Below are 26,627 nucleotides of genomic sequence, written 5' to 3'. Positions count from 1 at the left end.
ACTCTTTCCTGCTTATGCAGGGGGTCGGACTCAATGATCTATTGAGGTCCCTTCCGACCCTAACATCTATGAATCTATGAAGCTCTGCATCACTAGCAAATCCTCTTACTGGAGGATATCTTTCCACTGCTGGCTACCCTACCTATGAAGCTATGTTGAGCTGGAGAAGAAGTAGCAAGGGAGCACGTAGTAGAACCTCAGTTCAGTCCCAGGGTGAGCTGATTACAAAGAGTTTCAGGGGTGTGTAACGCTAGAGCAGTTCTCTATGTGACTGTCAGTTGCAAGTTCTTTCTGATGCGCTGAGGATTGCATGCGTACCTCAGTAATAATATAACAAATTTATGGGACCTGGTTACAACATGCATAAGATGCTTAAAGTTGTAGGAACCTTAGCCAATTCACATAGACAAAATCCTTGTAATGCTTATGTTTTAAGAGGCTCTTATAACTTTTTATAACTGCAGGGTAAACTGGAGTAGGATTGATCAGCGTGACTGGTGATTATGTTTTTAATTTAATTGTTTTGCTGCTGTTTATAAGAAAGTGTAGGATAGGTCAAATTCATTTTTCATTTTAGGTTAAAAAAGCATCAGGGTTTGGGAACATTCCATGTTTCTCTGTCTTTTCTGTGGAGGATTAGGGAGTGCTACAGTGAATATCATGTTGAACAGAGCAATTTTTTTGGTTATTTGGCCTGATCTATCTTAGCCCAAGTCATAAGATCTAACACATTATGGCCGATGCAAAAGACATAGCTGTTTTTCTCACCTCAGCCTGGTTGGTGTGATCCTGTAATTTCAGCTGGCTGACAAGAAAGCAAAATTTCCACCTTATTGAAACAAAACTTAGACATACCTTGTCCCATGTCAAGGTCTCCCCCTGGAGCTGTCCATGATAAGTGAATGCTTTCATCTTCTATATGAGCCTCCAGATCCATAATTTTACAGGGTGGAAATATATCAGCATATCCTCCTTCCACTCCACTCACTACAATAGAACCTCCTGATGCTGTTCTGCTGAAGCTTCCTAGTTTTGCCTGAATTTCCTCATTATTAACTTCAGGTCTTGGTGCATTCATTTGGATTGTACCTGCCCCCAAGATCATTCATAGCTTATTAGTACAACACTCCAAAGTATAACACTTTCTTTTACCCTTAATTTCTTTCCCCTTCCTGTACTTTTTAATTTACCTAATTCAAGATAAGTTCAGGAGTCAGTTAAGTGAAGATAGAAAACCTGGCACAAGATTTAGAAAAAGACAAAAGCAAAATCGACTTTAGAGCAGTTGGAGCAAGAAACAGTGCCAAGTATCATTTAAGATAGGTAGAGTATTATGAAGGTGCCGATGGGTTATGGATGAGATAAGTTTGCTTTGACCAAAATTTTCCTAGATACTGTAGGCAGTAGAAGAAAGTCAATCCCAGGTAACCATTTACTTACTTATTTGCGTGTAAGTTATACTCATTTTTATGTAGACTTTTCTAAACCAATATACTGGCTTCAGAAATTTGCAGGAGAAAAGATTAAATGCAAAAGTTAACATTAATTCAACATTAAGGTCCAGAAATCAGGCACTCAAAAGTTACGACATTCCAAAAGCCATTTTTTTCACCAAAATATATTATGCAGTCATGTTGCAATATTTTACATTGGTAAAAAAATACTAAAGATTGGCCTCAACCAGGAAAATGGGAAGAGGAAATTAAACATTTGTGCAATGCAACAGGTCAGGACAGGTCATGCAATTCTGGGAATGGAGCATAAAATTCCTCATATCCAAATTGTGGGATTGCTGGCTGCCACCATGGAGGTCAGGTGGATGGGGAAAGAGGGAGGCATCTGTAGCTGTACCCCCTCAATAACATGGAAACAGCAGTTGTGGAGCCAGGAGCTCCTTATGCCCCAGGTACTGCTTCTGTGGGTACCTGGGGCTCCCAACTGCACGCCCACTTTTTAAAGGTGCATAAACCCAAAATCAGGAAGCCTTTCACTGATGTTGGTCTTGGGTGTGCACCTGGGAGCCCCAGCTGAATGCCCATTCACTTTATGTTCCCTAGGTGCCATAAGCCTGACACCCGGGAGAGGCTCCCTAATGTTGGTCTCATAGAGAGCAGGCATCCTGGTGCAGCTGGATGTGGAGGAGCTCCTCCATCCCCCACTGCACAGCGCTGGCTTAAAGAGGAACCCACACAGGCAGCAGGGAATGGGAAAGCTCGTTCATCCCAGCTGCTTACAACAGGTGTCTTTTTAAAGCAGCATGTGCAATTGGGAATGGGGAAAGCTCCTCTCACCCCCCACTGTACTCACCTATTTAAAGAGTTGCCTGATGCTAGCAGCTGTGGATAAAGAAGCTTTCCTATTCCCTGCTGACTCTTTAAACCAGCATGTGCAGCTGGGGATAGGAAAAGCTTCCCCATCGCAGCTACACATCTGACATCAGGAAAGAGGGAGCAAGGGGAGCCAGTTTTAGGACCTGGAGCTGCCACCAGCACGATCATGACAATTGAATGGGAGTGGCTTTGTCCTAGGTCCCAAGATTGCCTGTACTGGACCCCAATGCTCAGCTGAGCATTAGGTTTCAGCACCAGGCAGCCCAGGGCCTGGTTCAGACCCATGGCTTTCCCCTGTCTGAACCTGAGGATTAGGCAGGGGAGGGCTGGGTGCCAGACCCTGGAGCTGTCCCATACCCTGAGGCTCACTGGGACTTGAGTGACTATACACATGCTCTGGGGTAGAGAGGGATGTTTTAATTAGAGTGGCTCTCAGGACCTGCTCTAAATACTATGCCTGCGGCATTAGGATTACCGTATTGTCCAGGTTTTCCCAGACATGTCCTCATTTTGGGTCCTCTGATTTCTGCCCTGGCAGTTTTTTGAGGTATGAACAAATCTTTGGGGTTTTGCTAGTAGAACTGTATTTCCCGGCTTGCCCTAGTGGCTTGCATGTTTACCAAAGATCCAGGTTTTCTGTTTGTTGTGGAAAAATGAGGTTTTCCTCTTGAAAGAAGGAAACCATAGGTTTCCCTTTGCTGGCTGGCAGCCTTCCAGCCTGCAAGGAACTTCTTGGGGTGACTGGAGGCAGGGGGCACCATGTGCGTCTGTGCGCACACACACGTGTTCGGCATACTGCAAGACAGGGTGGTGGGAGCAGCCTCAGTAGCTGGATGCAGGTAAGCTTATGGGGGTGGGGGTTGGCTGGCCAGGACTTGGGGCCATTTGTGTTTGGGCTGTGTGTGTGTGGCAGGGGGTGTGGAAGGGATGGGTGTGCAGAGGGGGAGGGGGCAGGTGCCTGCTGGAGGAAGACGTCTGGGTACTGGAGCTACACCAGGGCAGGGGGGTGGGAGGGAAGTGCCTACCGTTCCAGTGGGAGAAGGGGGCAGGCGGGCCTTCGAGGGTAGCGAGGAGCTGTGCAGCCAGGCCAGTGGGCTGCCTGGTGCCTATGCTGGCAGGGGCAGGGCACCCAGGAGATGCTGCCTGAGGGGGGCCATGGCCAGGCTGCCTAGTGCAACGCAGGAGCCGCAGCTCAGGGTGGGGGATGCCACAGCCCTCCTCTCCTCCCTTCAGCCAAGCTGGGGCCCAACTCACTCGGCCACTGCCTGCAGGAGCCAGAGCCGCCACAGCCACAGCGCTCCAGCTCAGTCAGGATGGGCACAGCTGGGGGCCTCCTCCAGCAGAGGGAAGGCAAGGGGTGCAGGTTGGGAGTGAGGGGAACTGGCAGGGCTGGGGGGTGCTGTGGCTTGGGAATTAGGGGCACCAGGAGGGGTGTAGGGCTGTGGGTCAGGAGTGTAAGACATGGGCAGCACCAAGGGGCTGCGAATCAGGAGTGAGGGGCATCGGCATGGCCTGAGTGGGTGGGCAGGGGACTGTGGTTTGAAAGTGAGGGACACCAGCAGTGCCAGGGAAAACAAGGGGATGTGGGTTGGGAGTGAGGGGCAGCAGTACGGACAAGAGACTATGGGTTGGGAGTAAGGGGCACCAGCAGTGCCAGGGGGTATGAGTTGGGAGTAAGGGGCACCAGGGGAGGTGGGGGGCTGTGGGGGTCAGGAGTGAGGGGCAACCCCCTCTTCCCTCAACAGGTGTCCTTTGTTTTGGAACTGGAAATATGGTAGCCCTATGCAGCGTCTCATGTATTCAGTGTGCAGCATTTCAAGATGGCAGCCGGGGTGCTTTAACTAAAGCTCGTTCAACGAAGGCGTTCTAATCCGAATGCATCAGAGCACACGTAAACGTTCCCTCAGCCTTAAAGATCAGCGGCTGCAGGGTGAGCTTCGTTCAGGTGCTGGGTGCTGGCGAGACCGCATCCTGGTGTGGAGAATCAGCTGATTGTCAGCATTGAGACAAGGGCAGCCCCCAGCCACGTTGCAGACCCAGAGCTGCCCAGGTCTGGATGCTGAAAACCAGCTGACTGTCAGCATCAGCATGATGGGGCATGCCACACATTCAGTTTACAGTGCCATATGAGCCAGCCACAAATAGGTTATACATTTTGAGTAATAGCTTTGTGGCCGATTTGCCATTTCATGATGCCATCAATGAGCATATACTTTCTTTGTTTTTATAAATGGTTAGTTTGTATAAGCGGCTCAATTAACATGTTAACATGGATCCCAGGGGCCAAAATGAACACCGTGATTTAACTTGTGGCATTTCTAGGACATCTGAGTACCTGATTAGGGATGCAAATACCAATTAAATAAATATTTGTTTAACCTGTTGTAATTAGAGCAGATTAAATGACGAATCAATCAGCCATGGGGATGGAGAACACTGAGCTCCAGCCTGTGGCTCTGCGAAGCCCAGGGGAGAGAGGGGTGCTGAGTCCCAGGCTGGCTCCTGCCCTGCCATGGAAGAGGGCCTGCACCCCCCTGCTCTGAGCAAAGTGGAGCGCCAGGGCCAAAGGAGCCCTGCCAGGCAGGCAGCACAGCCCAGGAAGTCGCAGGGGCAGGCGGATGTACCAGTCAGTGAGGGGCTGCAGTTACCGGCCGCAGCTTCCCAGAGCCAGCTACAGGAGGGAGGAGGGAGGTGGGAGGCAGGCAGCCAGTGCCAGGCATTACCAGCTGGCTTCAGCCTCTGACACCCTATGAGAGGGGAGCACTCCCTTCCCCTCTCCTCTTCCCACTTCCCTCCTTCTCACTCCTCTCCCCCTCCCTCCCTCCCTATAGCCTAGCTTTTAGGTATTAGTTACCCCTCCTCTCTCACCTCCTCACACCTCTCTCCCTCCCTCCTGTCCTTCCACCTTCCAGTTCCACTTACTTATCACTGAACTGATTGGTTAAACAATAAATCATGTAAATGGTTCATATCCCTATACCCAATATCTCAAATTTAAAGAGTGTTTCTTAGTCATCAGAACTGCTCCTTCTATTTATCTAGAGTAATATCTGCTAAATTAAGTGGCAAAATAAAAATTTGGTGAGTTGTTGTTTCTTTACCCCCAAAAAAGGTTTCAACTAAGTTCCATCTGCAGGTCCCACTGTGGGATTCCCCCGTCTTCACATTGTGCCCTTGATTAAACTTATGCAGTTCCAGCACAGGTTATAAGATTTCAAAGCTGTAACTGAGGGTGGGATTTGGCCTACACGTTCTGGTGATAATATATAACCCAGAAAGGACATACTATATTTATTCACATACCACTTGCACCTCCCCCCCCGCCAACCCCCACCAAAAAAAATTAGCCCTTCAAAATTGGAGTGCATATTTTAAATGAGGACGCTGATTTCCACACCAAAATGGAGGCATGGGGATGTTGGAATGGCTGTCAGGACCTGGCTCCATAGTGGGCTCCTAGTTGCATAGAGGAGGGGCAGAGCTCACTACTCAGCATCACTCACACCCTCCTTGCAAGCTCCACAACTGAGGATTAACCCCGTCACAGCAACTGCTGAATTGGCTCAGCAGCACTCAGTTCACCAGTGGCTGTGCCATAACAACTGTTATATGACAGGGTTCAAACTTCAGCTGGAGAGTTTGCAAGGGGAGTGTGGTGGTGAAGAGTACAGCCTGTGCTCCATGCAGGCAGCAAGCTTTATCTGTCACCGCCATTGCTAATTCAGTTAATTGAGACTCAGTAAGTAGAGAACTCAGGACAGGAGTTTTATGAATCCTTTTATAAATCTCTCTTCAAATAAAGTTTTATTTTAATTAACACTTTCGTACTCAACCTCTCCACCCTGAGTATTTAAGTCAAAACAGAATTTAAAAGTTCTTCATCTGATTAAATATAGATTTAAAATTATTTCTCATGTTCAGGCTTCTTGGTGTTCATGGTTCCCATAGAGTACTGTATTTTTTATTACAGTATTTCTATAATAAAGTAAATCGTTCTTATTAAATTATTGTACACAGTGCTCAAGCTTAGTAAAATAATGTACTTCCTGTTATTCTTTTTGAAAAGTACAAATGTTAGTCAAAAAGTTAATATAACAGATCTTAAGCTTTAAAAAACATTACTGTGAAAGTAAATTAGCCCCCATCAGCCATCATTTGCACACACAAATCCACACCAAGTATTTTAAAACTTTTTTAAATGCCCTTACCGTTCTCTATGTAGCCTGGCACATACAAGGCTCGACTTTGTCTCGTGCCAAATCTGACAGTTTTATCTCTTCCATGGACACAAACTTTCAAGTTGTATCTACCATTTGCCTGTAAAGATGTGAAGAACCTGGAATAGATTCCATCATTCTTGGCAACATCAGCACCTTGGCATAAAACATTAAAAGTTAACATCCAAATCCAGTTATCTTTTGGTAAGCAACGTCATTTAGGCTGTTTAGTACTTGAGCACAAGTGGTCCTGCTGTTACTGGAGTCAATTATCGTTTCAATGGGGACATCAATGAAAACTGCATCATGTCTTGTGATAATTTAGGATTAATATATATTCATCTTAGGGTAACAATGTAGCATTCAAACTAGGGATGTAAGCAGCTAACCAATCGGTGAACAGATCAGCTCAGTGATAACTGGTTCTAGCTTACCGGTTATCATTTAGCCTGGGTCCGGGTGCTGGAAGGGAAGCCCTGTGTTGCTCCAGCAGGACCTGGAAGGTGGCAGGGCAGGAGGGAAGGAGGGAGGGAGTGGGGAGAGGAGATGGAAAGGGCAACTAACAACCTAGTAGCTAAGCTGAGTGGAGGGGAGGAGAGGGGCTCCCTGCTCTCTCCCTGCTCTCACCAGCAGCTGCAGGGGACTGGTACAGCCCATTCCTGGTTGCTGCCTGCCTGGCAGGGCTATGCTGCTTGCCTCTCCTCCTCTCTCTCAGTGTTGCCAGATGTACAATAATGATCATGTTTATACAATAATTTCAATGTATGATCAATAATAGTGAAATAGTATTCAAAGTGTATGATAACTTTTGAGGCAGTTAATTGGCACAGTATATGCAAAAGGCAAGTTGCTCTCAGGGACTCTTAATTAACTTTTGAGTTGCCTATCAGCACTTTCTTACAACTGCTTACTTTAATATAAGCGCATGCTTCAACTTTGATGACTCCATTCTCACTCACTCACTTGGAGTTATAGTGAGCAATCTAAAGTAAATAAGAAGAAGACTTATTTGCATATTTATTTGCATATTTTTCAGTGTATGATAGTTTTTCAAATACAGTAATTTTGAGCTTCCAATTACGATAATTTTAGATTTAATACCTGGCAATGCTGTCCCTCCTGCACTGCTGCAGGTGGCTCCAGGAAGCCACCGGTCAGTGGCTGCAGCCCCTCACTGGTGCTGCTGCCCATGGCTTCTTGGGTGGTGACAGGCAGCAAGCCCTGCCAGGCAGGCAGCACTGCCCAGGCTCTGGCCAGCAAGGGGCCAGCTCCTATTACGCAGAGGAGAGGGGAAGGGAGACTTAGGTACTGGCAGCTCCTCCCCATGGCAGCTCCCCCCTGCACTGCTACAGCTGGCCATGGGAAGCCGCATGCTGGTGGCTGCAGCCCCTTGGGCTTCCTGGCTTATGCTGCCTGCCTGGTGGGGCTTGTTTGGCCCTGGACTGCTCTGGCCAGGTGGGTGCAGCCCTTCCTCCACGGCAGGGCAAGGTGGAGGTAAGTGGGTGTAGGGTGACTCCCCTGAGTCTACAGGTCAACCTCATGGTGTACCCCGCCTGCCCCATCTGCACCTGGAATGGACTGAGAGAGGACCCACCTACTTCCACCTACCTCCCCCTTTGTGAGGCGCAGCCCTGGGGAGCTGCTGCTGGCCTTGTGTTCAGTTACAGGTGTGATAAGAATCAGTCACAAAGGTATTACACATGTTTTGTAACATGTATGTAAAATATACTCAAAGTTCAGAGAGTGAATTTAGGCATAGAGTTGTTTGCCATCTTTTGTCCCTGTGCAGTTATTTGCATCATAGGTGATAGCCCAAGAGAGAAAACAGGCTTTGAAGAGAGACTTTGCCTTTCCTTCCTGTGCACAATTTCTCTTTCTTCCTCCCATTACACCCAGTACAATACATCAGGGTACATATGTTGTATCAGTTTGGATACCAAGCCATTCACCCATCCTAAAAGCACTTCCCTGCTCTTAAAGTACCACTACTAAAGACCAGAGTCACAGTTTTCTTCCTTTGAAACCCCTTATTCTGGGCTCATTGCATACCGGTGACTGACTCCTTTGTGTAAATTTGCAAGTAGCATGTAGTAGATTCTAAAATGCAGAACACAAGTGGGGAGAATGCAAATTGATAAATAAAAAGCAAGGACATTTATTAAAAAATTACCTGAGCCATTGTCAAAAAGTTCCAGATCTACTGCAGTTCCAGCCTGAGTTTCAACAGTGGCTATCACAGTTGCACCAAGAACAGGCAAGAACCCTTGGCTAACTTCTGCATAAATAACCATTGGACTAGGAACACTGTTTGTATCTTTATTCATGTGAGCTCTCACAGTCACTGGAGGCACATCCAAAGATGCTGCTCGAGTGGTTACTGTCATTGATATGACTTGAGGGGCTGTATATGTATTTTGAATCTGATAATGCCAGTTTCCCCACTGCAAATCAAATATAAAAATAATATGTTTATTATAAGAATACAGTATAATATGAGGAGCCTTGTTCCTCTTATATAATAAATTTATTATATTAGATAAAATGTGATTTTTCAGTGGCATAAAGAGCAATTAGGGCAGGGGTGGGCAATTATTTTGGCTGGTGGGCCGCTTAACGAGTTTTGGTGAGCTGTTGTGGGCAACACAGTCTTTCAGAAGATACAATTTTAACATATTACAGATGAAAACCAGATCTTATATTAAAAGTCAGACATCTATTATAACATTTAAATTTTATTTCAAAAATAATTTTTGTCTTGATTTATGTTTTTCGAGGAGTATATATAGAGAGTATTGCATACTAGCTCAAAATAAAGTCATATTTATGTATATTCTGTGGGCTGGTGGGGTGTGTGGTGGGGCTGGGGGAGGTGTGCACTTGTGCATGGGGTGTTGCCTGCACCCTAGGTCCCGGGAGCTGGTCGGTGGTGGGCAGAGGGAGAGGGTGGCAGGGGGCGTGTGCAACACAGCTCACTTAAGTGGTGCAGGTGCAGTCTGCCTCCCACCTCATCTGGCCTGTGGCTGCCCCGATGGCGCTCCACATGGGGTGAGCCCCATCCACTCCTGCCCAGGGCAGCCCACGCCATGGTCCCACCTGCACCCGTTCTGCATTCATCAATGGCCCTGGGCCCAGCCATTGCACACAGCTTACCAGTGGGGTAACTCTCATTGCTACTGCAGCCACCTGTGTACTGCTCAGCTCGCCCTGCCTCCAGCAGCATTGGCTTCTCCTGCTTCTGCCCTGGGAGCAGGTAGCATGGGGAAGCAGCGGTAGCCGTAGGGACACATGCCCAGCCTGGTGGGGAAGAAGCTGCAGCTGGGCAGCTCCTGCCCCAGCACACAGGGCTCAGCTCCCAGCTGCTTTCCACCTTCTCTGCCCAACCACGCTCTGTTTGGGAGCATGGTTTGGGCTCACCTGGGCAGAAGTGGGTGGGGATCAGTCCCCTGCAGAGGCAACTGCAGGCTGGATGCAATCAATTGGCAGCTGGATCCAGCTCACAGGCCATATTTTGCCCACCCATGAGTGCCCCGCATCAATACAAGGCAATAGCTGAGATAATCTGGATACCTTAACTAGAATTGTTCTCACATTCAAACGTTCAGATTACTTTTAAAGTTAAATTTACAGCTGATTTTTGGGGTATTAGGAATTCTATCATTGTTGGAACCACATGTGCTCTTGAGTTACTGATGTGAACGCTCAGCCTTAACTTCAGCTCAGTGCAGGGTGTTGTGTGGAAATCTTATATCACAAATGTCTCATTGCAGATCCAAAGGTGGGAGTATGGGCCTGGCTCTACATTTGTACCTATCGGTGAAGTTACACATTACACTTAGACCATACCAAGACCACTTAAAAAGGGAGCATCCCCACATTAAACTTAGGAGCCTGTGCTAAGTGTGCTCTGAGTGTTTCAAAGTTGGGTCACTTCAAGCAAGGATTAACTCTGGTCCATGCTACTTAGCTTATGGTAGAGTAGCTTCATCCTGCTCCACAGAGAGAAAATGAACAAGTTGCAGTTGCTGTCCTCCGGCATCTCAGGATGCCCCATTCCCAGCCCTCCCTCGCCCCCCAGCAGGGATAGAGCCAGATGTCTGCCAGCCCTCACCTGATAAGTCAGAGCTGTGCTGACAAGAAACAGTATTAACTCTTAACATACAACTGCTCACCACATATTCTAACTTTAACACATCTTAACATTTGACAGATTTAATATGGTGTAAGTGTAATGTGTAACTTTATCCTTTAGGCTGTCCCTCTTCTTCTGTAGACTCGTCTGTAAATCAGCATCTTATTCAGGCTGGGAAGTCAAAGGCAATCAGATATGATGTTAGCCATACCACTCCCTTGTGTCAGTAGGCATGTCTACATAAGACGCTATGGTGCCATAGCATCTTTTGGCAAAAACCATGACACCGCCGCTATGTCATCATAGCAGCGCGCTCCCTCATTACAGTGCATTGCTATGGCGACATAGCAGCCAAAAATAACTGTGTGTGGCCATGGCATGGTATATGCTGTTACTGCGCCGTCTTTTAGTACTGCAAATGTTAGTACTAAATGATGGTGCAATAACAAGGGTGCCGTACAGCTACATTTGGACACACCCAGTGATTACAGAAACTGGTTTGCCTTAACCACACTAGCCTGATGAGTTACCTAGGATGGGGTACATTTTTTGACAGCGTATTATAAAAGTGTAGGTGACATGTACATAAAGGTTAATTTCTGCAGAAGGTTTGCAAAGCAAAAGAAAGGTGAAGCTGGTGGTTTTGATGTTGCTTTTTTACTTGTAAAAATAGCACATACGCTTTACTTCACGAAAGATAGTATAGTGTACAGACACAGAAAGAGAGAACATGCACTTTACCTCTGCGGTGTCTGCTATAGTGAGTCGAGCTGTTCTGGGGTTTGCAGTACTAGTGGTAAAGTTAATATTTTTATACTGTTTTCCTTTAGGGTCTGTGAGGAAAATGCTTGGTAAAGACCCACTGCACATAACTACGAAGAAGGTATCATTTCCTACAGTGCTGTCAACAATCACTGACCCATTCATCCACTGACTAACTGCAACTTGGAGAGCTTGGCTTTCAAGCTGTCAGACAAATGAAATATGATTTATGGTTAGATAGCAGGTAAATACTTAAAATACAACTAATTTTTCTCTTATGAGGATGAACAACTCTGATATTATGGCAATTCAGTGGATACTCTGGGTGGGGAGGCTTTGTGCCACTGCTGGAGAAGGGAGCCAGGGTAATATTAATACTATAACAGCACTACTGTGAGCAGATCCCATGTTCTGCACAGAACTGAGTCCTGTGAAGAAGGCAGAAGGTTTGTACTGTTGCTGTCTCCATGCCCAAGGGAAGCCAGCAGGACTGATAGAGCCACCACACAGTGCAGGAGTTAGGATTACCAGTGATAAAAATGTCTCCTAATTGCCCTGTAACTGCTTTATAATGGGAGGCAAAACAAACTCTGAAACTCAGACCTGAATAGGTTGTTGAGAAATATTTCCACTTCCTGATGAAATCCCACTGAATGCATCAATTAGACTACTGGATTCCAGGGCGTCTGTAGCAGAATACTGCAAACCTCCTGAAATGCAAATGTTAAAATGATCAGAACAGGAACTTAACTATAGGAATTAATGTATCTTTGCTGTGAGCCTTGTGCTTAAAATGGTACTCCATTTAGATAGTCCATCTAATTAATTTTCAGTTTCTGAATGTATTGCTTTCCATGCATGCTTTGTGGGAATGATGGTCTGGAATCCACTGAAGTGGGCACTTGGGTCAGCACCCCTGATCTGGGCAATCTTCTTAACCAGATTTCATATGGCTTGATCTGACAGGATGTTCATGCTGTTCCATGTCATGGGGTACAGTTCTCTCTCATTTCTAAGATGTTTTTGATAATTTTGGACTCTGACACATGTCATTCCCACAAAGTGAAATTTTGCTGTGAAAAGCATCTCTATATAAATGACATGGTTGAATTCTATGAATAGTTCTTCTTAGTGTGATGTAGCTCATATCCAGTTAGTTTTTTAGTATCCCAGGGGAGTTCCATTACCAGTGGGTTACAGAAGGATCCTCCTTCCTGCTTGACTTCCTGCAGGCCCCCTGATTTTTGCACTCTTGGCTATCCATTGCCCCAGCTTCAACAGAAAGGAGGGAAGGTTTCCCCACTCAGTCTGTTCTGTAGTGTGGCAGTTAATGCACTGAAAGTGCATTTGAATACTCTGAGGTTGAGGAAGGCTTATAACTAGACACCTACTTAAGTCATGGCAAGACAACGCCATTTTTGTAGCTTGCTCATGGCACAAAGGGCCAATTTCACAGGCATTTCCTGGTGCCCCTGCCCCTCACTACTGATTGGCAGATAGGCTCCGCCATTTCCAGAGATAGTCAGTGAGACTCAAGCTCATGAGAGTGGCTGCAGGGATTACTGTGTTATCTAAGTGTTGTGGTAAGGTTTGGGAGACTCTAAAATAGTATATTATATGAATAATATGCTGTGGGGTTTGGGGATTGATTTTGCGGGAAATCCAAGCTGACAGAGTACTTCCTGGTGACTGCAGATACCTCCAGTTTTTCCTGGTTTCTGCCAATTAAGGAGGTCCCTACTTACAACTCAGGTGTCCTGCTTGCTGGCCAAGTGGTCAAAGCACTATGTCATTGTGTTACAGGAAGCAGCACCATTACCAATGATCTGGAGCTGAATTTGTCAGGTTTGACCTAGAAACCACTACACAAAGCCCAAGCAAAAGTCTCTGTTATGTAACTAATGCCCATCTGCAATGATAAGGAGGAGACAGTCTTAGATAAAGGAGGCTTGAAAACAAAAGCAGAATCAGTGGACTAGGGCAAAGAGCTGATTTAAATATTAAGATTCACACCCCGAGGTGGGGAGAAAGTATGCTAATGAAACATACATGTATGGAAATGAGATACATAGCTAAAACACAGGTATAGAGACATGCTCATTAAAGAACTCCTTGCGTCACTCCCTTATAACCAATTAGCAAACAAGAATGCTTATGAAGGTCCAATACTCCTGTATAAAAGATGCTTAGAATTAAGAATCTGTGTGCTTGTTACGTGAAATTATTCCGCTTGCACCTTGTATTGCTAGCAATAAATCTTTATACTTTCACCCCTGGTATCTTTATTGGCTTTTGCATACTGGGCACGATCCCAGACTTGAGCTGGGGCTCAACAAATTTAGTGTGCATTAGATATGCTTGAAGCCTGGTAAGTAGATCAGATCTCTTCACAGACTTAGGTGCTTCCCAGCACCAAACTGAATTCTACAAAGCTTAGGCAGAATGTAGACTGTGAAGTGATCACTTCTGAGCATGCTCTAAAGCCCAAGTGTAGGTGCACCAGAAACTTTCCAGTGCAAACTGGAGGCACCACCTCAACTTGTGGTTTGTGGAGCAGGCCCAATCTGGATTACTTAGTAGAAGTTATTCACCAAAATTCTGCCCATGTCTTGCTTGGGTACCTATGGGACCAAACTGGATCAGGCCCTCAGTGAACATTTCTGTAATGGTACTCAGACCAGAAAAAGTTATCCTGGATCCCACCCTCCCAATAGATATTTTGCTTCATGACAGTACCCAGGAATACAAACTTGAGTCACTAAAGCAAACAGACATGACTGAACAGACATTCTGTGGGATAGCCAACATGACTCTGTTGCAGGTAGGACTTGCCTGACCAATCACATTTCCTTCTGTGACCGGGTGATACATCACCTGGACAAAGAAGAAGAGGTTGGTATCATATATTTGGACTTCAAAATAGCCTTTGACCTCATGTCCCATGAGGTCCTCATGGCAAAATTGGGGAACTGCAGACTCAACATCATTACAGTGCAATGTCTGGGGAACTGGCTCTGAGATCAGACCCAGAGAGTAGTAGCTGATGAAACCGAATCAACATGTTGCATAGTGGACTGGCTAAGTTTGCTGATGACACCAAACTATGGGGAAGTGTAGGCACACTTGAGGATAGTCTGGTGATCCAGGCTGATCTCAACAGGCTCACAAGGTGGCGAATGAAAACCTGATGACATTCAACATGGAGAAATGCAAGATGCTCCAGCTCCAGAGAAAAAACCTACGTCACACTTATAGGCTCGTCAGTGCTACACTTGCTAGTACCATGACTGAAAGAGACTCGGGGGTCATGATTGATCACAAGATGAACATGAGCCACCAATGCGATACTGCAGCCGGCAAAGCAAACAAAACTCTGGCTTGCATCTATTAATGTATCTCAAGCAAGACCCAGCAAGTCATCCTCCTGCTATACTCAGCCTTGGAGAGGCTGCAGCTGGACTGCTGCATCCAATTTTGGGGTCTGTAATTCAGAAAGGATTTGGAGAAGCATGAAAGAGTCTAAAGGAGAGCCACAGACATAATCAGAGGGCAAGAGAGCAGGTCTTATCAAGAGAAGCTGAGAGCCATGGGACTCTTCAGCCCAGAGAAGCGTAGACTCAGGGGTGACTTGGTAGAATAAGAAAGCAGCATTTATATGCAATAACACACTACATGGAGTTAAACTGAGTATAAATTAAACAGGGAATTAAACTGAGTCTAAAATAACACAAGAAATTCCCACTGCAGCATCATACAGCATCCACATGGTTTCCCTTAAACTGGCAGACCTAACCATCTTGGTATAGTGCTTACAGACTCCTTACACACTGTGCTTAACTTCTATGTAAAGAAACATGTAACTATAGAACTATCACATGTCTTTACATAGTAAGGTGTTACCACTTAACTACTTTTTAAATAGAAGTAAGTAAAACAAAATATTCCCTTTATTCAGGTAAGAATTAATATACTACAGATGAGCCTTGAATACAGTAACTAAGTTCATTTTCTTTCCACATTTCAAGCTAATATGTGCTTTGCTTTTGCATTTCATCACTAAGATATTCCTGCCAAAGCAGGATTCATTAGAAAAGTATTTACCTGTCATTTTCGAAAATTGTTCTAGTTCCGGGGCTGCCTGTGGCCCTAAAGCAATGGTGTGAACGACTGATCCACTCCTTCTCACCTCCTCAAGGCAATTGCTCATAGTAGTGTCTTCTCCATCTGTCAGCAACACAATTTCAGACCCATCTGTGTTTGAGAACTTTGTCTTAATCACCTAAATTGTGAAGAGGATCCACAGCATTAGCACTGGAACGTCATTGGTAACATCAGCTTCCCTAACAGTTAACATGTGAGTTAAGGAAAATTATCCTAATAGTTAATTAAGGGCAAAGCCCTTTCCTTGTAAATGGGAAATTTCTGGAGAGGAGGGGATATCAGCCAACATGAACACATTGGCATTATCTTGCCTGCATTATACAGTTCAATAGTTCAAGGGAGGGAAGGGAGGGGTATTCTACCAGCAGCACATGAGGTTCCTCTGTTTCTTATGGCTCAATAATTGCAGATGACATTTACAAGAAAAATATGGTGAACCAAGTCCTATTCCAATTTAAGGCAATAGCTGTTAACTGTTTGAAGCATAATTGAGTCTGTTTTTTCTCTCTCATTCTCCAGTACTGACACTGAAATCTGAAAGTCAAATTATAGTCATTTTTGATTTGTATGTCAGCTCAAGCAAGAAGTGTATTTGCAATCTAATGTTGTCTTCAGTTACACCTCTGCAATCCACTTCTCCTCAGTAGGGTTATGTGGTATAACTCTAGTCAGTATTAACTCTTGTAACTGGGACTCAACTAACATTGTCATGAAGATGCACAAGCCAGGCTGAGTAGGGCTGAATCCAGTTCTCTCTCCAGTAGCTGGAGTCAAACATAGTTAAAATATTTTCTCTCTTACCGAGGTCATAAAATATGACTCTGAATTTACACAGAAAACATGTGGCATATCTACCCTCCATTTCCACAGAACTGATTTTCAGAATAGAATTTGACTTATGCCAACACTAAAAGATTAAATTTTGAGTTTCAAACCTCAAATGTCCACTATTTTCATTTCTAGAAGGTGTCTTGATTCTCTACAAAGCAATCTTACAGGATTTACTCAACACATTTTTAATATAAATAACCCTTTTCCAATATTGGCTTGCTTTGAAAGGACAGAACTAAGATATAATGTTTGAAAAATATCATCTGCTGATAAACTGACAAGATGTTAAAAGTAACTGGTGTACTTCATAGAAAGTTACAGCCAGAACAGACCATTAAAATCATTTTGGCTAACATCTTTCATAGTATGGCCACAGAAGCTCATTCAGTAACTCAAATCAAATCCATAATTTTTGTTTTTAGCTATTGTATAATGTTTAGAAACTGTCCAGTCTTGATTTTAGGATTTTGAAACTACTGTATGTCTACATAGCGCCACCCTGTGACATGTAAAGTTAACTGTGTTAGCTCCAAAAGTCCTAGAATGAGGACCAAGATGAACAGGTGCGTGGATTAATGGAGTGCATTGTGCCTTGCAGACATCCTCTGAGTGACAGAGAATGTGCCACACAATTAAGTTTTCATAGTGCTCCCAGTATGTTTCTCATCACTGGTACTGTACTTCCGGTCTGAATCTGTGTGGCTTCTGTTTCCAGTCAGTGGAACTATTCATACCTTTGTTGGTTAGATTAGAGAGAAATCATCCTTTTCTTCCCCATGTATGTTATTAAAGAGACATTTTTTAACTTTGTCTTTGCTAAACTACATGCACTGGGCTTCTTAAGCCATGTCATGATTTTCCAAGTCATGATTTTCCATGTCATGATTTTCATAACTTGTCATGATTTTCCAAGTTCTGAATCATTCTTATTTCTCTTGGTCCATTGTCTATCCACCAATATCTCTAATTCTGTTACTGTATTCCCAGGTAAAGCCCCCCAGCATTCTTCACCTGAAATCCTTGCCGTACGCCTGCACAGATCTTAGTTCCTCCATCAGCTCTTGTAGGCAGGTATTTGATAAGGTCCTGGCGCACATTTTCACTGACTATTTTTTGTAGGTTAGTTTGAACTGTTGCTGAAAATGAGAAAGTGACAATTCCAGCCCAGGAACCGATTTCAATAATCTGCATCTGCAGCCTGATGGAGCCGTGTAATCCGATTATGCTGTATGTGATGAAAAGAACATACTTAGAACTGTCAGAGCTATTTGGGGAGAAGATACTGAATAAGAACTATTGCTCCTGAGCTGTTGTTCAGTTGATAATGATAAATCAAAATGTTTCTGATAAAAAGTACATATGAGATTTGGAGGGAAATATGGAAAATTAGACAAATGCCCATATCTCAGTATCACCAACTATCCTGTACATTATCTAAATGTCTGTTCATAGCATTCCTAGTAAACATTTTCAGATTCCATATTTATTTTGGTAAAATGATTGCAGACCTGAAGAATTATGCCATCACACATGTGGATTAGGCTAGTTTTCTTTTTTATAGGTATCCATGCCTTGAAAACACTGTCAGTTTTAGTGTATGTCATGATTTTGAATGCAAGTATTTGAACAGATTACTGAAACCCCAAAAAGGAGAAAATTTGCTCTGACAAATATTTCTTTCTACATCCAGCTAACTGCTATTATTCTTGATCTATTTAAGAATTCTCTTCTTGTCCTGCATTAGGCTTAGATATGATGGGTTAGTCTAGCTGTAACTCTTACTGGGATATTTTGTTCTTTAATAGTTTGGAGGTGAATTTGATGTCTATAAGAGTAAAATGCTTGTAGCACTAGTCTATGCGTGAATTCCCATGCTGTTCTGTCATTGTACTTCCACCACTCCTATTCCAGCCTTACAGTCTTCCAGACTGAAAAATGTCAGTTGTCAGGATGTTTTCTTTCATGATCAGGACAGAAGATCACATTCAATGAATAACTTTTGGTGAATAATATAACTGTAAGTAGTATATCACTATATTGTAATTGTACAGTTATGCTAAGGCCTGAAGCCAACTCTTTCCAAAACATCATATTGACACTATTAATAATGGCACACAGAAACAGGGTGCTTATAAACTTTTAGACCCTTGTATAGTACACATATCAAGCAAGAGAGGAAGATTACTGGCGTATTCTGTTTGGAAGGGATCGGTTAATGGTGATCCATGTGTATACCAAGAACAAAGAGAACTCCCTTGTTTTACTTCTGAGAGCTCTTTTCAGCAGTGACTCTTAAGTCTTAAACAGTTCGCTAAACTGGCTAGAAATCATTTGAACTCATTGACCAATTGTTATCCCCTAAGCATCAACATATTTTTGAAAGGTGAATATATAGGTTAATTTAAATACAATACCTGTTGGTGGGTTAGAATATAAGAATACATTCCAAGAGGTGAAATAATGGTAAATGAAAAAAGCAAAAATACACGATAAAAAAATTAACACTTATGCAGATCATATGAATAACATTTCTATGTATGCTTTACATTATTTACATACGTAAAAGTACATGCCTAAATTTAGGGTATTGAGATCCATGTCTCTTTAAATACCCTCTTCTAAGACTCGTGTGACCTTCAGGGGCATATACAAATAGAAAGTTATGCTAAATTTAAAAAAAACTCATTAAGAAAAGAACATTGCCCTGGATAAATAATTCCACATTATGATTACCCACATTCTCCATTCCTAAGCATGACACAAAGATGAAGGTTAAATATTTCATTATTTTGATACATACAACTTACATCTTGAGGTTGAAAATTATTTTAGAAAGAAACATTCTGGAAACACATCATGAAACTCGTATCTCTATATTTTCTTTATTGGTGGAAGTAAACTACTCTGGTTGTTTATATGATATGAAAATAAAGAAGTACAATGTATTAAAAACTTTTATCTTGAAAGAGAAAATGGACTAAATCTGGCCACTCCGTCTTAGCAGTTAGTAGCCTTCATACACTTCTTTTTAGCAGTTCCTAATTTTGCATAACATGTGGCACAGACAGAAGTGACAATTTTCACTTGATTTGGCCTCAGAAAGCAGTTTATAGCTGTGACTAAACACAAGTGTATGGCTGAAGACCACTTAAAAAATGGTCGATTGGGTGAAAATCTCTCCCCTCATTGAATGCGGGGTCTGATGAAGATATTGCAAAACAGATCCTCTTCTGTAACCTCTGTCTGTGCGGCCTGCCAGCCTCGAGCTGTTTTCAGAATGGGCGGGCAGAAACTAAGTCGAGGGAGTTTGGTCTGGGGTTTTCTCAGCCCCCACTGCAGGGTGGGAGAAGGTGTATTGGAGCCTTCCCCTCTCCCCCATCCTCCCACCATGGGGCTCCTATTCACCCACCCTACCCTTCAGCACCAGCTGGGGAGCCCCAAGAATGAGCTCCCTCTGCTGCCTTTCCCCCCTGCTAATTGGGTCATCAAAGTTGAAGAATGTCTTTATTTCAAAGCAAGCAGTGATAAGGAAGTGCTGACAGCAAACCCCAAAATCAGTTACGACTCCCTGGGAATGACTTGGGTTATGCATATGCTGCATGAATTAGCTGGCTCAAGTATTAATGTACATGTTGAACACTTTTACCGTTGTTGATTGTACAGCATACAAGGGTAGAAATTGTCATACAAACATGATAATTATCGTACACCTGGCAACACTATAGGGGAAACTGGCTGCAGGATACCTGCCAGCATCTAGACTCCCCTCCTTCCTGGAACCAACAGGGAACTTCTGTTTGTTCCAGAGGATCACAGTAATGCAGAAAGCTTCTGGCAGAGTGTTATCAGTGACAGCGGGGAGTTGCACTTCTCCACCCATGATTAGATAAGCCCCAAGTTTACTAAAAGAATAAATCTGATAACTGAAATATTGACTAAGAAAATTTTATAATAAATCAGCCATTTTATATCTATGTTTGTTTCTAAGGATTTATGCTCATAATGATATAAAATAGTAATACTTACAGCATCCATACTCCCAGAAACATCCAGCACTAGACAGATTACTCTGTCCTTGGCCTGTAACAGTACAAAAGAGGGCTCAGATGGAGGATGAGAGCTGTCTATTGGCAAGGCATTGCTGAAGTCAGTAGAGTTCATAATTACTTCCCATGTGCTTTTGTAGTTACACATTTTGTTCTGCATATTTGGAGCTTTTTCATTATGACTGTGTTTATTGCAGAATTTAACCACCTAAAAAAACAGTTGGGAATCAAGAATGATTATTATACAGCACGTGCACATGTAGCAGCAAACCTCATCCTATTATTGTGTATGTGTGAAGTGTGACATATTACCAGGCAGAATATATTACCCATGGATAATGCCCCTCTATTACAAAAAGAAGCATGACATTTTTGTCATATTTCTATGGTCATTTTGCATGTCCTGATTTTTCCTGCCTTAACTGGATGCTGTTTTATGCTGGGAGGGGGGAGACAAGTTTCCAGAGAAGAGGCAAAAAGAGTACTCAAGAGATTAAAAAGCCAGGCAGATGGTAAAGGAAGAACTACACGCAGGGTGCTGAGAACAAAGAAGAGAAGCTTTTCAGGCAGATAGCTGTTCTGAACATAGATTGAAACTGTGACTAAAGGAACAGCCTCATGCTGGTTGGTTCTAAGAAGAACTTTGCATGCATTCTTTGGAAATAATTTGGATTTGAAGAAATGCCCGATTCCATAAGCAATTTCTACTCCTGACACAAATAATGCACAAACCCTTGAATATTGTCCACCCTGCAAATCAAAAAAGGGGAAAAGATACTCACAGAAGGTAAGCTTTGCATGTACATTATAGATGCTGAGGCAGTTTGTTGTTTTTCTGGCACAAACTGACATCCAGGTTCAAACAGGTTGGTCGCTTCATCGTAGTTGCATTTCCTAGTTGCGCATCTGTTTCCGTGGCAATTATGGTATATATATCGACCAGCAATACTAGCTGAACACCTACAGTGAGATAAGATAGAAAAAGTCACAGCCATCAAGCCACAAGTAACCAACAAATAACTATTATTGGTTACTTATTTTTGTAATTACAGTAGGACCAAGGATCCCAGCCATCCTGTTGTGCTAGAGTCCTTATGCAAAACACAGAATGGCTGTGCTGCAAGAAGTTTACAATTCATAGCAGTGCTTGAAAAGTGAATAATTCTGCATCCCATTTCACATCATTGAGATATCTAGTCTTTATTATTTTGGTTTTGTATTGACAGACTTGCACATTTGAAACAAAACAGATGTACAGAATTCATAGAAATCGTCATAAGCTTTGTGGTAGCAAAGAAACTGGAACGATGTTCTTCTTAACAATTTAGAGAAAATGAGCATGAACTTAAAAGAAGTTCTTGGATAAGGAGGAGAAACTTCCAGGATTGTTTCCCAAAGGGGCTTGAGAAAATATTAATCTATGCTTCATGCCAATTGCTATTTGATAAACCCTAGGTAATCATGTAAAATAGGGGATTCAAATCTGCACTTGCATGTAGAATAAAAGATCATGCTATCTTGAAGTCCTGCATGATAAAATGATAATGAATGCAATTCCACAAGACTAAACTGTGGGCAGTGATAATTGTTAATTATGTATTGACTAAAATTCCTTCTCCCCACCTGAATAATAGCTCACCAAGCCTACTCACTTGGGGCTCAAAAATTGATGGGACCAAGAACACAAGGGTATGGCAGATGCAATCAAAATGCTTACAATGATATCAGTTAAAGACAGAATGTGAAGGAGTACCACCTTGTTGCTTCAGCCCTTGCTTCCCCAGAGTCTTCAGATGCATAGAACGGTGCATCATAATTATATTCATCAAACACCCCCCACCGAAGATGAGCCCATTCATGTACAAAAACTCTGGCTGTGAAAAAGAAGAACACATGAGCATTTTAAACCCAACAGTATAAAATTGACTTTAGGTCAAATCATTTTAACATACTTTGGTTCCATTTCTTCAATAAGTTCTGCTAGTGCAAACCTGTGTGCCCCTTTCAGAGTCAGGACTTGAAACCCAAATAGATTACCAAGGTTAAATTAACTCCCCAGGATTTTTACAGCTTTTGGTAAAGATTTAATAATATTCAATAATAAATTGTTACACTGCCCAGGGATTGCAGGAGGGAACAGCAGGCAGAGTACAGCTCTCTGAATTAACAAGTTTTATTGTTCAATAAGCATAACTCCTTGGTCTTGTGACAACAGTACAGGGACGCTCCCCACATGGCCCTGCCTGCAAACTGAGGCTCCACCCTGGCTCTGGCCTCAGCCCTGCCTTGTCACCTCCCTGTAATCCCAGGAAGATTGGCCAGGAGCTACATGGGTAGGGTGTGTGTCTGGGTACAGAGCTGTGTCTTGGGCCTGGGCGGGGGCCAGGATGTTGGGGTGGTGACAGTGCAGGACCGGGACAGAGCTACTGTCTCTGCCTCAAGATCCCCGGGTCCGCCCAGCCCCAACTGCGCCTTTCATTCCCAAACACCACTCCCCACCAGTTCACGGCCCCATCCCAGCTGCCTGGTCGTACATCCTGCCTGCGTGGGTCCCACCCCTGGCAGTGGATGTGGGGCAGCTGGGTCAGGGTGCCCAGGCAGTGGGTCTGGGTCTGGCAGTGGCAGTCAGGAGGAGCCACCGCCACCAGAGCTACCGGGAAATGGAGTCCAGTCACCATGCTGTCCCAGCCTCACTGTGCACCCCGAGGCAGCAGGACCAGCCACATGGACCATGGCCTAGGCTGCCCCTTAGACTGGACCTAATTTCTCGGTGGGTCAGATCTGGCCTATGGGCTGTATTTTGCCCACTCGTGTTTTAGGATGATCACAGTGGGCACATCTGTATGAGATGTTTACTGTTGAGCTGCCTAATAATCTCTGCAGTAAAGTCACAATGTCTTCATGAATGGCCCTATTAGGCCACAGTAAATGAACTCCTCTGCAGATTAGTATTTATAATTCAAGTATTATCCTGAGGCGGAGTTCTTCACTTCACAGCAATACATGTGTAGATGCTGATGGGTCTGCCTGGAGCACGAGGCTAGCCTGCTCACTGGGACACCCTTGTTCCCCATCCAGCAACTCTGCAGCACATTAAGCTGGATTGGAGCAGCCCTGGGCTGGCTGGCTGGCTGGCTGACCCCCCCAGGTCCCCTCCCAGCTGGGGCTGCTCTAACTTCACTTAATGTGCTGCAGTCCCAAGTGCATGTGAAGGCACAGCACCCAGGAGCAATAAACTCTGGTACAATATGCACAAGAATTTCTTCCTTTGCATTAATACCAGTGTATTGCCAGAAGACTGCAGTCCAAGGTCCTAGTTAGGACTTCCTCCCCACAAGAGAGTTGATGGCTAGAGACATGTAAGTGGGGTGCTCTTTTAAAGAACTGAGACTCCAGACCTCAGGGCAAGAACGCTTGAAAATATTTCCCAACTCTTACTGTGCCTGCAGGTAGCATGGGTGGGGAAGAAGAAGGATAGGGAAAAATAACATGGAAATATAGAACTGTAAAAATAATACAGAAATATAGAATTTAGGAGGTTGTAAATGGGATAGAGGTAGTTAACTTGGAAAATGTAACAAAGTACAGAAATAGCACTGCAACTTCACACACTTTTTTTGCTCTTTTTTTTTACTGAAGGTGTAGAGGTTAATGATGACTAATGATAGAATTGTAGAGCAGTAATTGCTGATTCATTACTAATCATGTTTCAGTTGTTTATTCTGTTGTTTAAATACATTTTGGAAAGAAGTAGTAGAAAATGAGTATCTCCTGGATTGAGGAATAATATTCAAATTCATCCTCAAGAGATTAGTGCTCCCATTAGCAAGAAGAGATGAGAAGCAAAATTCAAGAAAAGAACATATGTAGCAATCAGGGAATTGAAAATCAGAGGGAAAACTCCCTCCAGTATCAATGGGAGAAGAATCTGCCCTTTTTTGACATTATGATTACTTCAGAGGTAGAAAAATAACCAAGGGATCCTACTGTCTCTGAATGACATGCAGATGAACGCCAGCGTTCTTACCTGTATGTTTTCAATGATCTTGTCATCTTCTGGTAAACGCGGGTTAATTGCAATAACAATGTCCTCATAGCCACCTTTTTTCAGCTGTACCATAGAACCTCTCACCACGAGCAGTAGTTGAAATGACACTAAAAGAATCATACTCTTAAACACCATCACTGTTTGTCTCTCTCTCCACGTTTGTTGGTTTGAAAACTTATGGAACTGTGGGGCTATTTATACCATCATTTTGGCCACAAGAAACCAACACGTGTTAAGACCAGAATTTGACCTGGTATGTATGATAAGGAGTTGTTATTGAATGTGTTGGCTTAAATGTTAATTTCCTGAGGCGTTTTCCTGGAATTGTGATAATGTTGGAATATTCCACTGACCCTCCTGCCCACATGTTGTGTCTTGCCTGTGGAGCTGTGTTATTTGCCAGTGTGGTTCCCCACAAGTCAAGGAAGAGGTGCCATAGCAGCATTAGTGCTCTCAGAGTGATGGCTGTTATTGCTGCCACCTAATCTGGCACATGGGGTCATACTAGCATGCGGGGCCATGCTTAATCACATCTGTAGACTGAGGTCATGGCCTTAAGAAATGTATATAAAATAAATTTAATGGACTAATGTTGGAAATGAATGCTTGGGGACAGAGAGAGGAGGTGGGTTAGGGACTCTGTGTTTTGCTGAGGCATTCAGCTAGCTGTATTCTCGCAGGTTTGTGCAGAGGTGTAGCATGCTGATTGAGTGCTGGGGTGGAGAGTGGAGGAGGGGTGCCACAGAGGTATGCCAACCATTGTAGACTGAGTTGAGGGAATGTGGATAAGAAGAAGACTTACCTTCCCAGCTACTTCTGCTGTTGCTATAGCAGCAGAAGCTCCACTCAGGCCTTTGGAGCCCCATAGCCAGGCTTCCTGGGAGACCCCTAGGGTCCCCCGTTCACTCCTCACCACTATGTACATATTGGGTGCTATGCTGTGCCTACTCTGACAAAGGCTCCCCTGGGTGGAGAGATCATGATCCTACTTGCTCCACACGCTCCCACTCCCTAGATAGTGCTTGGTGTGGTGTTGCCTTGTCTAGCTCCTGTGGGCAGTCTAGGATAGCTCTATACGCATAGCTATCCCTACCATGGCAAAGACTCCCAGGGCTGGGATTCTGGTGCCATCTGCTAGCCAGTGCTCCTCTTAACCCCCTAGCTAGGCTTCTGCTCTCCATAGGATTTGCTTCCAGGTTTCATTGGGCCTTTACTTAGAACAGGTTTACTTGGATTTTTGTGCTGCCCTGTTGCGGTCATTGAAATGGTGGCTGTTGTGTATGCCCCCAGGCTAGGTACAGACATTCAAAAAGCCTGAAGTGGAATTAATGTAAGTTACTCGGCTTTCTCTATGTGGCGTAGTTTAGATCGGTAGTGAACAGAACATACGTTCACCTGCTGGTGCTGAGTGCTGGGGTGGCTGGGGGAGACAAACCTTAAATCAGGTTCTGCCATTTTAAATGAGTCTATGTGCCAAACTTCTGTTCTGTTGTGGGTCTAGTCTCGTTTCCAGTTACTTATAGTAGGAAAAGTGTAATTACTGTACCTGGCCAAGTGTGATAGAAATTGAAAAATACAAAACCCATTCTAGGCCAACACCCTTGTTACCAGATTTGCCTATTACTTTGGGGCGTGCTCATTTATTAGGGATAGTTTCTAGGGTCTTGGTAATTCTGTCTATGTGCTGCTTGTGTTACTATATGGAGCCGTATCTCTCCCTTCTGCAAGCCCTCACCCCCAGTGGAACTATCTTGCAGGACTCAGTTTCAATGGGACTGGGTTCCTCCAGTCACCAAATCAGTCATACACACAAACACACACAGATTAACGTGACACACCTGACCCGGCTGGGTTGATCAGCATGGACAGGCTGACACCCTCATATACCAAGAATCAGTTCATCAGAGCAACAATAAACTGCAGTCAGACACAAGCACACGGGTAAACAGAATCCCTCTGAATCCGGCTGGGTGTCCAGCTGACGCCCTCATGGGCCAGCATTCAGTTCATAAGGGCACGTCTGAGTCAAACTGGGACAATCAGCCTGTACAAGCTGATCCCCGTATGTGTTTCAAACTCAGCACGTCCCAATCTTTGGCCTCT

At 44.0% G+C, this 26,627-nt stretch overlaps 1 protein-coding gene across 1 annotated transcript in view; it reads right to left on the bottom strand.

Moving 5' to 3' along the window:
* Window positions 1-24,596, bottom strand: part of LOC102387499 (calcium-activated chloride channel regulator 1-like) — a gene marked incomplete at its 3' end in the record, with an annotated part of 30,082 nt that extends 5,486 nt beyond the window's left edge. Inside the window, 12 exon segments of the mRNA XM_025195397.1 lie at window positions 856-1,089; window positions 6,539-6,703; window positions 8,718-8,988; window positions 11,418-11,642; window positions 12,042-12,148; window positions 15,540-15,717; window positions 17,442-17,622; window positions 17,624-17,655; window positions 20,457-20,684; window positions 21,259-21,436; window positions 22,233-22,350; window positions 24,464-24,596. Of these exon segments, the coding sequence (XP_025051182.1) occupies window positions 856-1,089; window positions 6,539-6,703; window positions 8,718-8,988; window positions 11,418-11,642; window positions 12,042-12,148; window positions 15,540-15,717; window positions 17,442-17,622; window positions 17,624-17,655; window positions 20,457-20,684; window positions 21,259-21,436; window positions 22,233-22,350; window positions 24,464-24,596 (2,050 nt within the window).
* Window positions 24,597-26,627: the final 2,031 nt, after the last annotated feature.

Source organism: Alligator sinensis, unplaced genomic scaffold (assembly GCF_000455745.1).
Source record: "Alligator sinensis unplaced genomic scaffold, ASM45574v1 scaffold32_4, whole genome shotgun sequence".
Lineage (NCBI taxonomy): Eukaryota > Metazoa > Chordata > Crocodylia > Alligatoridae > Alligator > Alligator sinensis.
Note: the sequence above shows the minus strand (reverse complement) of the source record. Positions and strands in the feature narration are given on the sequence as shown.